This window comes from Anopheles maculipalpis, chromosome 3RL (genome assembly GCF_943734695.1).
Source record: "Anopheles maculipalpis chromosome 3RL, idAnoMacuDA_375_x, whole genome shotgun sequence".
NCBI lineage: Eukaryota > Metazoa > Arthropoda > Insecta > Diptera > Culicidae > Anopheles > Anopheles maculipalpis.
In genome coordinates this window covers 5,371,374-5,385,122 of record NC_064872.1, presented here as the reverse complement: position 1 = coordinate 5,385,122, position 13,749 = coordinate 5,371,374, and the positions used below count along the sequence as shown (strand labels likewise).

Sequence of the window (13,749 nt, the reverse complement as noted above, 5' to 3'; positions counted from 1 at the left end):
CACCGCGCGTATGTACGATAGCGGTAAGCGAAATTGATTGTTCTCGGTCTCGGGTGTGTACGCGATGGGCTTTTCCATTTCGTTTCGCACACTATCCTGAACTATCCTGAAATATTAACACTATAACAATGGGTGGACTGACTGCATGCAACCGGAGTACAGTGTCGCGGGACGATTACTGTGTTCCGAAAAGGCTATTTGTGGTTGGAGAAATGGTGCACATTAAAGGGAATGTGATGATTGTTTGATAGTCAAGACGTCAGATCATCTAACGATCGATAGTTTGTGTTCCATGCCCGAATGGGGAAATGGTTACGGTTAGCTGGAAAATAGTCAAATTATTTAGCATATTGAATATGTTTTTTTTTTTTTTTTATTTATAAGGGACGGCCAGGCCGTATTGCTTATATTGAATATGGTTAAAATAATGAAAAAAGAGATGGATTTATCTTCAATAATACGGTAGGTGCGGATCCATGATGTATTTTTGATGGACTGTAGGTTCGTTCGTAACTCGACTGTTCGCATTAAATATGTTTAAAATATTCAAAAGATTAAAACTCAACGGATCACAGCTCGAATGAGGCTTTAAAAGTTGAGTACACTAGCGCTCTACTGAACAAATCTTGAGACGGAATTTTTTGGAACCTCAATCTGCTTGTGTCTAGGCTAAGAATGCAATAAAATGAGGCGCGTTCTATAAATTCGAATATCAACATAGAAGTATGTGACATATTTCACGATTTTTGGGTTAATTCGTTGTGCGTCAAACATTTTAATTTAAATTGACCTACAAATTATATTGCAGTAAATATCTCCGTTCAAAAAGCGAATTTATAGCACGACACGCAACATGCCATAAAAGCATCAGCTGATTTAGAATGACAGTCTTTTTGCTGTTTGGGCCTTTGTTTACTTTCCGCGCCCACAGTTGACGTGTCGCAAACGCAAACAAAACAAAACGCGATTCAGAAAAAATCTTTTGTGAAAACTGCTTTTTACGGTGTTTCTCAAACATCAAGTGTTATGTTTGTTAACTTTTGTTACTTCCTAGAGTTGTAAATTTTCGTTTAATTGTTATTTCAAAACATTTTCACTGCAACAATGAGCAAAGTGGTGCTGGTTACCGGTGGAACCGGTCTCATAGGAAAGGCTATCGAAACGGTGATCAAGGAAGAAAATCCGGCCGATGAGCGATGGATATTCGTCGGATCAAAGGATGCCGATCTAACGTGAGTTTAATTAAGAAAATACCCTTCGGCTAAAGGCTTATTTGTGACAAACAACCCCGTCACAACGTGGCACACACTTGGTGACCTAGTTAATGATTTCTTTACTTTCAGCGATGTAGCTGCAACAAGGACAATGTTTGTCAAGCATCAACCAACGCACGTGGTCCATCTCGCAGCGATGGTCGGTGGACTGTTCCATAACATGAGCAACAATTTGGATTTCTTCCGCAAAAACATGCTTATCAACGATAACATTCTTCTGCTCAGCCATGAGCTTAAGGTGAAGAAGGTGGTGTCGTGTCTATCGACATGTATCTTTCCCGATAAAACGTCTTATCCCATTGATGAAACTATGGTTAGTATCGGAAGCTGTGTGTATAAGGCACTTATTAATATAATCTCATTTTAGATTCATAATGGTCCTCCACACGATTCGAATTTTGGGTACAGTCACGCCAAGCGTATGATCGACATACTGAATCGTGCCTACAATCAACAGTATGGCGACATGTTCACCTCCGTAGTGCCTTGCAACGTGTTTGGACCGCACGATAACTTTGTGTCGGGTGTAAGCCACGTCATACCGGGCATGATACATCGTTTGCACGAGCTTATGTTTGTTAAAGACACCGACGTAAGTACAAAGACTTGCTGCTGTGTAGCGATATTTACTAACCCGAAATGCTCACTCTTCACAGCAACCACAAGAAAGCAAAGCATTCTCCGTGTACGGTACGGGAAGGCCACTCCGACAGTTCATCTACTCGCTGGATCTGGCCAAACTCTTCATCTGGGTGTTGCGTGAGTACGACAGTGTTGAACCCATCATCCTATCGGTCGACGAATCGGCTGAAGTTTCGATCGCTCAGGTGGCGGAATCCCTAGCGAAAGCATTCGAATTTAAGGGGAAACTCGAGTTCGACACTACCAAAGCGGATGGCCAGTACAAGAAGACGGCTTCGAATGCGAAGCTAAGGAAGCATCTACCGGACTTTCAATTTACCGACTTTGATGTTGCGATTAAGGAAACCGTACAGTGGTACATTGCGAACTACGAGCAAGCAAGGAAATGAATAAATGAGAAAGGCTGTTAAACTAATAAACAAATGGTAAAGTCATCACGAGAAAGAAAATTATCAACGAACACGATTGAAATTATTTCCTAAAAACGATGAAAGCTTACAATATTTATTATGTACAGGTAATTAAATAATATTACAGATGTAAAAAGATAGGCAACGTCACGTTGTGCTTCCGCTTCACGCCTTCAGGTCAGGTAGAGTGTACGTGTGTGTATGTGTGTCGTTGTGTCGAGCCTTTGCCGAAGCTTTTTGATTAAAGTAAGTTTGCTTTCAACTGGTAACATTTATGTTGTGTGTCGCCCGCCACGGTTTTCCATCGGCTTCGGGTTTCGATCATGCTCGGTGAGACACACGAACTGATGGAAAACTTTGCTTTGTCATGTGCTGCTGTGATGATAAAACGATTAAACGTACTACACCGTTCTAGATACGAGCGCTATTTTGTTGCATTTAAGAAAAAAGTACTAAGACGGGGACACTTAAAGGCTACGTTGGTGAAGTGATGGTGTTCCATCCTCCACTGACCCACTTCGGACGCATCACACGTGGGCACGTTGGGACGAATCGAGTGAAGAAGATGGTGAAAGGGAGTAGTCTTGTGTAGTAAAAGTGAGTGTGTGTGTGTATGTGTGTGTTTGAACATCCAAGATTCGGATCATCCTTTTTTTGTTCCACTTGATGGTGTGTGTGTGAAATGGGGGAAAAGATGCTCTTAAAAACCTAAGTAGCACCACCAAATAGTGTGCGTCTGTGTTGGTTTGTTTGCGATTTACTCAATGTAATAATGATGCAGCGTGTAAAATGGTATGTAATGCGTTGTGTATGTGTGTCTGTTGGACACAGATATTCGAACAATCTGCCAATGTTCTGCCCACAGTCAACAAGGACCTTCCCAACGGAACGTCCTCGCTTCTGTTTGCTATCGTGTACGTCGCTCTGTGTGTGTGTGTGTATTCGTGTACTATATCACTGGATGTTAATTAAGTTTGTGTTCGTGTTTTGCTTCTGCCGTGTTTCCTAGTACTCAAGTATCCTAGTACGGTGGCAGGTACTTGTTGTTGTACGCCGGGCCCTGAGTGGACTGGAGCTGTACTCGCGTCACCTGTGGACTGTTGGCCGCGGTCTGATAGTTCGGTACTGGCGTAATGAACTGGTTCGGGTTCTTCAACGCCTGCTTGATCCATTGCACATCAATGTTCGAGAACGAAACGATCTGATCCGGACGGTTGCATCCGTTGTCGGCCGAGTAGACACCCTTCAGATAGTAGGCGCCGCTCGTATCCGCACAAGCCAGCGCACTGCCCACATCAACCTCACAGGCATCCCCTGACGGACGGCCACAGATGTGCGATTCCGGTGCGAATCCGTTTCGTTGCAGCTGGCTTTGGCTTTCCGCTTCCGACAGCAGCGAGATCGACATCTGGTGCATCAGCGCATTTTGGATGTGAACTGAGGATGACAAAATTAAACAGAAATCATAAATAAAATCGTCCTTTGAAGTTATCGGTAACTGTGAGAAACACTTACTCTTAAGTACTTCCTTGCCCCAACCAGTAGTCACACAGTTCTCGTACGAAGCACTCGGCACAACATCATTCTCATCCAGACAGATGGCTCCGATGTGCGTATCGAACTTAAGGCGATCCTCTAGCACCAACATGGCAACGTCGTAGTTCAACGTAGTCGGATTGTAAGCTGGATGGTACACGATGTCCTTCACGCGCACAATCTGGAATGTCTTTGGTTCTGCGTCAACTCCTAGGCGCCATTCTCCTCCCTTGATTTGAATCGTTCGTGGGTTAAGTCTGCAAATACGATAAAGTTATAGTAAATATATTGAAGTTCACACTCCTAGTTGTCTGAGAAAGGACTCTTACCCATAGACACAATTGGCCGCAGTTACGACGGTGTTATCCGATATGATGGCTCCCCCGCACAGCAGAGTCTTGTTGGTCTCCAACAGTACCATCGCTTGCCACGGGAACTCACCGAATCCAGTGCCCAACGGTCCTGCGCCTCGTGGCTGAGTGTTCTGCAAAACAAACCATGTTCACAAATCAAGACATCACACAGGTAAGCTTACTGATAATTAACCCTCAACGATCAGCCTCCATTTTCCAAACAAAAAAAAAACACACACACACACACACCCATTCAACGGGTCATGTTGGGATGGCATTTAGGATTAATTTTACGATCATCTTCAATATTTCACCAGCGAAGACTCGCATGATATACGACCGAATCGACGTTATTTCATTTAGTAAGACGTGCATTAGCATATTATTACCGCGATCGGTCAGTCAGATGGGTGATCGCCTTAAAGCGCAGATTCATTTATGACACCCATAAATCCATTGACCTGAGCAGTCAACCTCTTCTGACTGTGTAAACTGTTTGTCAGAGCAGGTTCGCTTTAGTGTTTGCCATTGACATCAGAAATAGATGCCCACTCTCTATCTCATGCGGTCACAAATCATGGAGCTTCTTTACGGCGGATCAAGTTTCGGTACTTACATAGTTTCGTGGGGCACACTGTTGTGGCTTCGCGAACGTGTTTTCCGATCGTTGGTTCTGGAACGGGCGGAATCGGGTGTTGCCACTGTTGGTAAACTGTAGCCCGGACGGTACAGCATTTACGCGCTGGCCGACGGTAGACTGGAAGGAAGCGGACGCTGTTACGCCCCGATCGTACTGCGATTTGCTCTGTGTCACTGAGGCCGTCTGGCTGACGAACTGGTTCGGTGCAAACGATTGTGTGGACGTTACCTGGGACGGTGACGCCTGGATCGGTTCGCCTGGACGGCGTCCGTTGCCATTTCCATTACCGTTACCATTACCGTTACCATTTCCGGCCGGTTTGTACGAACCATCGTCAAAGCCTAGAATTTCCGGATTGTACTGTCCAAGCTGACCGACCGGCCACGGATCAACGTAGTCCGGATCGCGACAACAAACTCCAGTGAATCCTCGCTCCAAGTTTCGGCAAGCCGTTACCGGTACGCGGAACAGCTTCTGCTCCTCGGTCAGCACAACGGGAGTCTTCGAGATAACGCCGGTCGAGGAACAGTACTCCTCCTCGGTACAGTTCATGGCAGCCGAGCATCCTACCGGTGGTAGTGGTGGCGGTGCTTCCGGACCTTGCGGACGCGGTGGCTGGAATGGACGCTGCGTAGTGGGCCGGATGACGACCGGTGTATCGTTGGCCGGGTTCGGGATCTCGTCCTGTGGAGGTCTGATCTTGTTAGGGTCGTCATTGGACGGTGCTGGCACTTCCTCCCTTGGTGGAATGTACTCGTCGCCGCGGAATGGTGGACGCGTGGTGGTCGGTGGTGGGAAGTAGCGCGTAGTCGTTGGCGGTGGCACGTACCGGGTGGTGGTTGGTGGTGGCACGTACCGCGTGGTGGTCGGTGGTGGTACATAGCGTGTCGTGGTAGGTGGTGGTACATAGCGTGTAGTGGTGGGTGGTGGGCGAGGTGTAGTGGGTGGTGGTGGGGGTGGTGCAGTTTGAATGTTTGTGACGGTGTTTTGACCCTCCGGTGGGAGGTACTGATTTTCCGGTACCTTAACGACGTAACCTTCGTTGGTCAGGACGGTCGATTGGGAGAGCAGGGATTGCTGTTTGCAGCAAACTTCCGGTGCGTAACATTCGCCAGTCTGCAAAGATGAAGAGAGAGAGAGAGAGAGAGAGAGAGAGAGAGAGAAGAAACAAAAAGAAAGGGTGTGAGTTTTAAGGTCGTGAGTAGGTGGTGTGATTGATCTAAAACATGATGGGCTCAAGAACGCACATTACTTGGCAACCCGCTAGGAACTGTCAGCGCCCTTGAGTAAATTGATTCATAAATATACCCTGCAACACGGAGACCATCTGGCCTAAACCGTCCCGGTCAAGTCAAGTCCTTCGCCGGCACCCATCGATCAATTTCGCAAATGCTTTTGTCCAATTAATCATCTTCGGAGCCTTCGAAGTCGGTGGAGGACGCACTGCTTAGAATACGTCACGTGGATGATCCAACAGATTTTTTGTTTCTTCTGCGAATCAACATTGGAAGATGAATGGGGCTTGGCGATCATTTTATGGATGGATTAACGACGTGTCTCTAGCCTTCTTAAGCTATTTCGTTCTTAAGCAACACAACAGCTGTTGATCATCCTCATACAACGATCCAATCTACCATCTTCACTTCTTAAGCACATCTATAAGCATGTTCGTGTCCAAAATTGGAGATGGTCGGCTAATGGTGACGAGGATCTCCCGCTGCCGTGCCCATAAACCAACGGCTGTTCTGCGCTTCAAGCCAAGCAAGCCCAGCAGCTAAGCGAATGTGCATAATTAATTGCTACCTGACTTACACACATTTGCTCGAAGTCTTGCGCGGTAACGGTTCGCGTAAATGGCCTTTGCTCAGGCACGAACGTCGCCGAGAAAAGAGACATCGGTTCACCCTAAGCGACCGACGTCGTTTTTTACTTAATCCAACCACTCCGCCTCGTGCTGTCAGATGTCAGCTGTCATAAAAGGGTACATGGAGATGGAGGATTCGTCCGTAAAGTCGACCAAGCAAGCTTCCTTAGGACAAGTGTTGTCCCGAGAGGAGGTCTCTCGCTTTCGCCATACACACACACTCTTATCAGCGAACATTTCGTAATCCTTCGCCACTCTGCTCCTACTGCCAATATTCCGTAAAACCCGACAACCGTTTTGCAGTTAACGGGTTGACCCTTTCCAACCGCTAACTTGCAGCATGATCCTGATCACGGGCCGGTTCACTGTCGCTATGTCTTGCCTGACTAGAGCAGAAGCGAGCGGGAGAGAAACTCCCTCCAAAACAATGCTGCTAGCAAAAAAAAATAATAATAAGCAAAAAGAAGGCAAAGAAGTCTACCGAGATACAAACCGGACCAATCCCGGATGTAGGTAGCCCGGGACTAGGTAGGTCAGTCTGAGCGTGCGCATAATCGCGACCCGCGCGACTCGTTTCGGCTGGATTCTTTTGCGTTTTCCCTTTCGGTCACGGTTTTACACAGGAGAGCAGAAATCATGTTGTAAGCGTGCATGTGTGTCTGTATATGTGACTAAAGCTATTTTTTGGCTACGCAGTTTTGGCCATTTTTTACATAATCCCTCACCTGCCGATTGAGTCAGCATAGTCAGTTTGTGTGATTGTGGTGGAGTCTTCGTGATGCAAAACTCCAAGAAAAAAAAAACGCTCAGCCAAATGGGCTCGTGATCACGATCAGCAAATAAATGATCGTCCAACCACCAAACCTGCCACCAGCTATGCCTGGTGTCGAACATCCATGCCGCCGATAGCAACCGGTATCGATCGGTGTCATCCCAAGCGGGATTGGTGGATCTTCGCTCCGACCCGCTTTCGATCATGGGTCATCGATTTTGTGTAATAGCAAAATATTGACCCATTTCAAGTGTCGTCGCACACATGCTCGCACCCACAACCGATTGACGTGCCAACAACGAACTGCGGTAGCCAGTGTCAATGTTTGGCGAGACAAATCGTTATACAAACGGGCAATTCAGTTAAACAAAAGGTACGTCAAACGGTCGCTTACGGAAGGGAAAGATCAATATTTGTTCCAGGGAGCTGCGCTTGGTCTCCATGGAAACTGTCAAATCTTCCTCGGGTGAGAATGTGCGGTTTATCGTATCTGATGGCACAGGTTCTTAGTTGGAATCAGGGGAATTCCTAGATTTTCTGTGCTTCAAGTCCCCACAGCAGAAAATTCCTTTTTGCCAAGCTTCTCGCTACATCCTGGTTGATCTTTTTGGTGGAGATCCGTGTTATCGAAACCATTGAGCCACTGATGTATGCAAATCGTATGCTAATCGCTTCTCATTTATTTGATTGCTTAGAAAGTGGAAGGGAGCCTTAGGGGAATAGGAAGGGAAAGGAAGAATTTTTAGTTTATTTCAAGAAGCTCCAAGAAAAGAAAAAAAAACATCGAGACAAATCATCAACATCTGCTTCAACTCTCTTATCCCACATCTGTAAGGGTCTCTCAAGTTCTTGAGCCATGGATCCGGGACGGATCCGGGTGTTCTCAGTGAAACATAAAACGCTATTCTCAGCTAGAATTTATGACATTCGGCAGAATCTCGCCAGCCTATCCACCAAATATGTACGCTTATGAGTCCGTGCTTCCAATATGGTTATGATGTGCTCAAATTAAACTACACCGAGCACCAAACAGTGCTAAGGAAGTCAACATTTGCCATTGACACAGTTGCGTACCGACCGTAAACAAATGTCAACCGACGGCGCGAACGCGCGCAGAACACAATCAGTTGACAGCGATCGATACCCGTGGCCCTTGCGTCGGGGGAGTTTCTGTTGGGGGGATGATCTGCTGCTGCCGCTGCCGGTTGATTTACAGATCGACACCCTAGCGGTTCGCTTTGGTGTATGCCGTTTTTTATCACGTTTACGAGCTCGAACAAAATCCTGCGGTACACTAGCGTGACAGAAGAATCCGCCACTGCCAGCAGAGTTCTCTCCATCCGGCGGGAGATTTATTGGACAGATTGGTTCTTGACCAACCGAGCGGCAGCATCAGTAGGTTCATTCGGGCGAAGATTATGTCGCCACTATTTCGGGAGTGGGGAATGATCTTCGAACTTCCACCAGCGGGTCACTAAGACAGCGCGAGGTTGCTACTGGAGCGTCGCGAGTGTCACGGTTTCCGAGATTCAAAACAAAACACAAAAACTCATCATCAAAACCGTGTTGTCAGCGAAGGACGATAAAAAACGAAATGAAAGAAAAACATAAAAACAACACAGCCACACAAATACGACTTTCTTGCCACACTCGCGTTGAGAATGGAAAAAGAACATAAAAGCAGGTTTGAAAAAACAACATCCATCAAAACATCTTCACGTGTTTGAGAGTCTCAGTTTGCTCGGTTGATCTATGACGCCTCTTAGAGGTCTCGGTGAGGTTTTTGTGCGACAAGTCGTCTTCTCTTGGAGGAAGCAAATTAGAGACGAGAGTATACCGCACGAGTGTTTGGAGCTGGGAAGAGTGGGCCAGTTTAAGGGCAACCATAAATTTGACCACCGACACACTGACACCTGGTGACCTTGCGTGCACATCACGGCGCTTGTTTGTGGAGAGACTTATAAAAAAAAAACTGCATCGAAACAACCCATTAGATGATGTTCGGCCTTCAAGGTTCTTACATTACTCCCTTAGTTGGCGGTTTAATGAGGACCTTTAAAACTACTGGAAGCGAGTGCCCACTCGTCTGTGACGCTGTAAATGTTGAGTTAATTTATACTAAAGAAATAATATTTATGTAGTGTCTGGAAAGAGGGTACAGAAACTGCTTTCGTCTACTAGCTTTGATTGTTTTTTTCGGACATAAGCAGCATTCAATTAGGAGTCGCAAACTAAGCTCTACACTAAGCTTTCCTTTTTTCAAATCTCCCATTATACCGGCGGTGGTTTAAACGATATCCTTTTGTCGGCATTTTCTTGTAAGCCATACTGTCCCCGATCCGATTGCGACACATTCAATTAACCTCCCACGATGTGGCGCCTGTAAAACTTCACCATACCAAGCTAACTAGCGACGGCTTATCGATCTGAATCTCTCTTGCCGTATCTGTTGCTTGAAAGTTGTGTGAAATGGATAGTCAAAAACAGAGATCTTTATGATCTATAAAAAAGCAAACAATCTCCTGTAAGTAAATCTGGAGCAAATATTGAGCTACAAATGGTAGTCATAAAATACCGTGCCGTGAAATGTTGCTGGAGCTGTGACGATAAAATGGTTCCAAGTTGAATAGAAAAAGCTCATTCCTTTTTTCTTTCCTTCAAGTCACTAGACAACAACAACACTGGTTTCTTTTGCTACGACTGGACAACTAATTTGCAACGATTGGCACCAACCCTCCCGCCCCGGGAGATTGTGTTTCTTTTTCTCTGTCTCTACGCCCGTTGTATAATTTAATTAACGCCGTTTATTTAGGAATCTAAGGACAAAGTGAGCGTTTAACTGGTTAAATAGAAGTGCCGTGCTAGTGGAAGCCATTTACGGTCATAGCACTAGCATAGCTGTACCTGTTTCGCGCCTTTGGGCGATGTGTTTGGTTTATTTTAAATTTTTATCAAAGGTCGACGATCGCACTCTCTGGCGATGGCGATGTCTGTCATTGCCACGATGGAGGCGCATGATGATTCATTAAGGTGACACATTCCGCACGTAGAACTAATAATCCAAAGTAAATAATAAAAAAAAATCTTTCGCCGCGTAACCTTAAAGAGTTTTTATGATTTATGCGACTCTTGCAGATAACAACATTGTCTCGCTTTCGAAAAATTGTCCCACTTTTCCGTGTGCACATTTTGCTGGGATAATGCGTTGCATAAGTGGACTCCATTTGCTCTGGTCACTTTTTGCTTTTCACTGCTTTGGCTAGCCAGACGTGGTGATAAGTTATCACTATAGCTTAACCTTCTCCTGGCCCAAAAAAAATCACCTTCAACATAACTGCAACGTGCTGTGGTATGCACATGCACATGAGGAAACAATTCCGTTTTATTCGAACGTTCCTGCGCCCGTTAAGATGGTAGCCCACAATCAGTGAAAAGGAAGTTGCCCCCCCAAAGGAATGCAATGTGGTGTGGGCAGAAAGAAAAACAGAAAAAGATCACCTGTTTTGTGGAGACAATAACCGGGACAGAGCGTGAATTCTTCCTTCCCTGCGAACTCCTGAACCCCGGGCATTGTAAACCGGTTTCTCTGCATAGGAGTTCCTAGGACTAAAACTGTTGGAAGTAATATTCATAAATGGAGCTCTTTTTACATGCACGAGATACTGAAGACAGCAAAAACAAAAACCTGCCAAAAAACCACATTCTTCGTGCCCGGTCATGTGTACCCCGCGGGAGGACCAATTTGTGAATTGAATAAGATCCATCCAGCTTTACCAGCGAGATGGAACTGGTTATTCGATCACAGTTCCACGGACCAATGCTAACTGTGGCCCGAACGGTTCCGCTTCCCAATATAGCTCACCCTCGTACGGCTTAATAGCTTGCTACAATGAACTCGCTACGTAATTGTGTGGTTCTGGTGTGGTTTTTGACTTGCTTGTCCCTGAAGCAATTCGTACCCGAAACCGTGAATTTATGTATCAAAATCGAAACACACAGACGTTCGTCCAAGTAAGGATACAAACAATTACATACGCATGGTGCACGCATTGACATAACGTCTGGTAATTTATGTGCATTTCCCAGCTGATTTTTCACCGGGGCCGGGATCAACCAAGCCCTGGTACTGCGATATATGTGGAGTGATGATAATCCTGGAAGTCTTGTTTTTGGGCTTTCTTTGGGTTGTTGTTGAAATCAATTGATAATGAAATTTATGGCTTTTCATGTCAATCGCTCGGTCAATCGAGCGACGTTCGACGTTTATCCAGGAGATGTAGATATACATATGCTCGTGCCGAGGTTCGAAAGGTCATGTGTTTTGGATTGACTTGTGATGCAACTCAACGATTAACAATTGTATCTGGCATAAATTAAGTAGAGTACAAGGCTTTTACAAGGCAAGGCTAGGGAGTACAAGGCTTAAAAAAAGAGATTCCTCTTCTTTTCTTATTAAGGCTAAAAAAGGAAAGACTTCAACCCCTAATTAAGCTTGGCTAACGGCATCGAATTTGGCCCGTTGCTCAATTATGACACGAAAAAAAAAAACGAAAATTCTTACTGTGATCAACGACATCCCCTACCTCGATACGATCTTACCAACGACAACCCCCAAACGATAGTGAGTCATTACCGTCAACCGAATTAAGCAATAAAATCATTGACGGAAGCACCCAATTTACGTGGGATTAGCGTACTTTCTGGCATAACATTTTTTGTCTCTATCTCTCTGTTCTCACTCTTCTTCTGACACTTCTTCGTCCCGTTTTACATGGCTCTTTAAGCCAGTTTAACCTTGTTAGACACGACACCGTGCAAGCGCGTGCTTAACGCGTAGGCGGCATACCTAATGAGGCTCTCGCTCTCGTCGTTCGCTGAGGTGCAAGAAACGGCGCCTCATGGCAAGCTGTCGATCAGCAGCGTGTGCCACAAAAAAAAAACACACACACACACACACACGTACTTAATGCGGGTCCTCTCGAACTAACGTTTAGAGATCATCTGCAGCCGCTGCACAGCACTGGTTCACATTTTCTTCGGCGTGACATTCAAAACGGTTCGCCATGCGATGTACGATATTAGTTTACCCTTAATATGAGTCGTAATGGTTTTGTGCTGTCACCGCGTGGTGAAGATTTGTCACCCTGGTAAAGCTGGTCGGAATGTCAGACCCGCTCTCTAATGCCCTGGGATGCAAGAAAAAAACCGGTTCCGTCAAGTGGCCAGTTGCCATGTAGTGTGCCAAAATGTAATTTTTGCCTGAATTTGCAGCATTGAGACACTTTACGGTGACACAAAAATCCTTCATTTTATCGCTTTACTTTCATTTGTTGTTTTTTTTTTTAAATGATCTTCATAATGGAACTCACTATCTAAACAGCATGAGCCCCCCTACCGTAGTCCCCAGTCCGTTCGTCACTTAAGCACTCGTTCAAATCTCGTGTTTGCTTGCCGGCTGACGGTCAACGCTGTGTACCCACCGTCTGCGGATGCTTATCTGATGATTAATCTACACAAATGTGAACTTCTCCACACCTCCCGAGCGCACTTCAGTCACTTGCGGAAGCAAAAAATACATTAAAATTGCGTGAAATAAGTGTGAATTCTGTGGACAAACATAGCTACAGATCCACGCAGCTTGTTTTGAATGCTTGGCAAACTTCTTTTATCTAGTTTTTTGTATGCACTCTTCCTACTAGTGTGAGCTCAGGATTGGGACAAACAGTGTAGAAAGGGTGTTGTATCATCATCACTACACTGAAAGGATTATCTTGCTGAATGGGTTGTATTCTATCACCAAATAGCTCGTTCGTTTGGCATAAAATTAACCTGCTCATTAAGTGCTTAGCTATCAAATCGTTCGACAAATTCAATGACGAGTTTAAACAAGAAAACATCTCGCTAGGAAATTCCACAGGACACAAAGGCTACCAGGCCCTTTCGTGTTTTTGGTTATCGTGTGAAACCAGCCCGTCAAAATTTTGTACAAAGGGTTTTCAATCTAATTTACCAGCATTCAGTGCTCATTTGAATATTCATTCGATACGCTTGATTAGCGATTCAAAAATTGAGACGCACAGATGAGAAACTCGAGTCCTTGGTTGATTATTTGCTCGTAAAACTGATGGACGATGGTAGTAGTTTTTGGATTAGAGATTTTTGGTATTTAATTTACAAATCGTTCCGTGAGAGGAAGCGATCCTCCATCACGATCGATATATTATTATGCCAAATGCCTTCCAAAATCACCATCCCTTA

At 45.3% G+C, this 13,749-nt stretch overlaps 2 protein-coding genes across 4 annotated transcripts in view; one reads left to right on the top strand and one right to left on the bottom strand.

Annotated features, from left to right (window-relative positions):
- Window positions 1–1,025: 1,025 nt before the first annotated feature.
- On the top strand, window positions 1,026–2,310 carry LOC126565046 (probable GDP-L-fucose synthase). The gene is made up of 4 exons (XM_050222185.1): window positions 1,026–1,232; window positions 1,344–1,587; window positions 1,642–1,866; window positions 1,931–2,310. The coding sequence occupies exons 1-4, from the start codon at window positions 1,105–1,107 to the stop codon at window positions 2,303–2,305; spliced, it is 972 nt and encodes a 323-aa protein (XP_050078142.1). The 5' UTR covers window positions 1,026–1,104; the 3' UTR covers window positions 2,306–2,310.
- A 1,037-nt stretch (window positions 2,311–3,347) lies between these two features.
- Window positions 3,348–13,749, bottom strand: part of LOC126563936 (inactive serine protease scarface) — a 29,352-nt gene continuing 18,950 nt past the window's right edge. For 2 of the 3 annotated variants that reach the window (XM_050220797.1, XM_050220799.1), the window contains exons 5-8: window positions 4,832–5,971; window positions 4,192–4,346; window positions 3,842–4,119; window positions 3,348–3,763 (exon numbers count right to left, since the gene is read on the bottom strand). In XM_050220797.1, the coding sequence (XP_050076754.1) occupies window positions 3,348–3,763; window positions 3,842–4,119; window positions 4,192–4,346; window positions 4,832–5,971 (1,989 nt within the window). The remainder of the gene's footprint in view (window positions 3,764–3,841; window positions 4,120–4,191; window positions 4,347–4,831; window positions 5,972–13,749) is intronic. The other variant, XM_050220798.1, reaches the window with a different exon arrangement.

Bases quoted from the DNA above. Each gene is read 5' to 3' on its own strand.
- LOC126565046 (XM_050222185.1), top strand. From the start codon at position 1,105: ATGAGCAAAGTGGTGCTGGTTACCGGTGGAACCGGTCTCATAGGAAAG. The intron at 1,588-1,641 runs GTTAGTATCGGA...ATCTCATTTTAG, and splicing joins ATCCCATTGATGAAACTATG to ATTCATAATGGTCCTCCACA. The intron at 1,867-1,930 runs GTAAGTACAAAG...CACTCTTCACAG, and splicing joins TGTTTGTTAAAGACACCGAC to CAACCACAAGAAAGCAAAGC.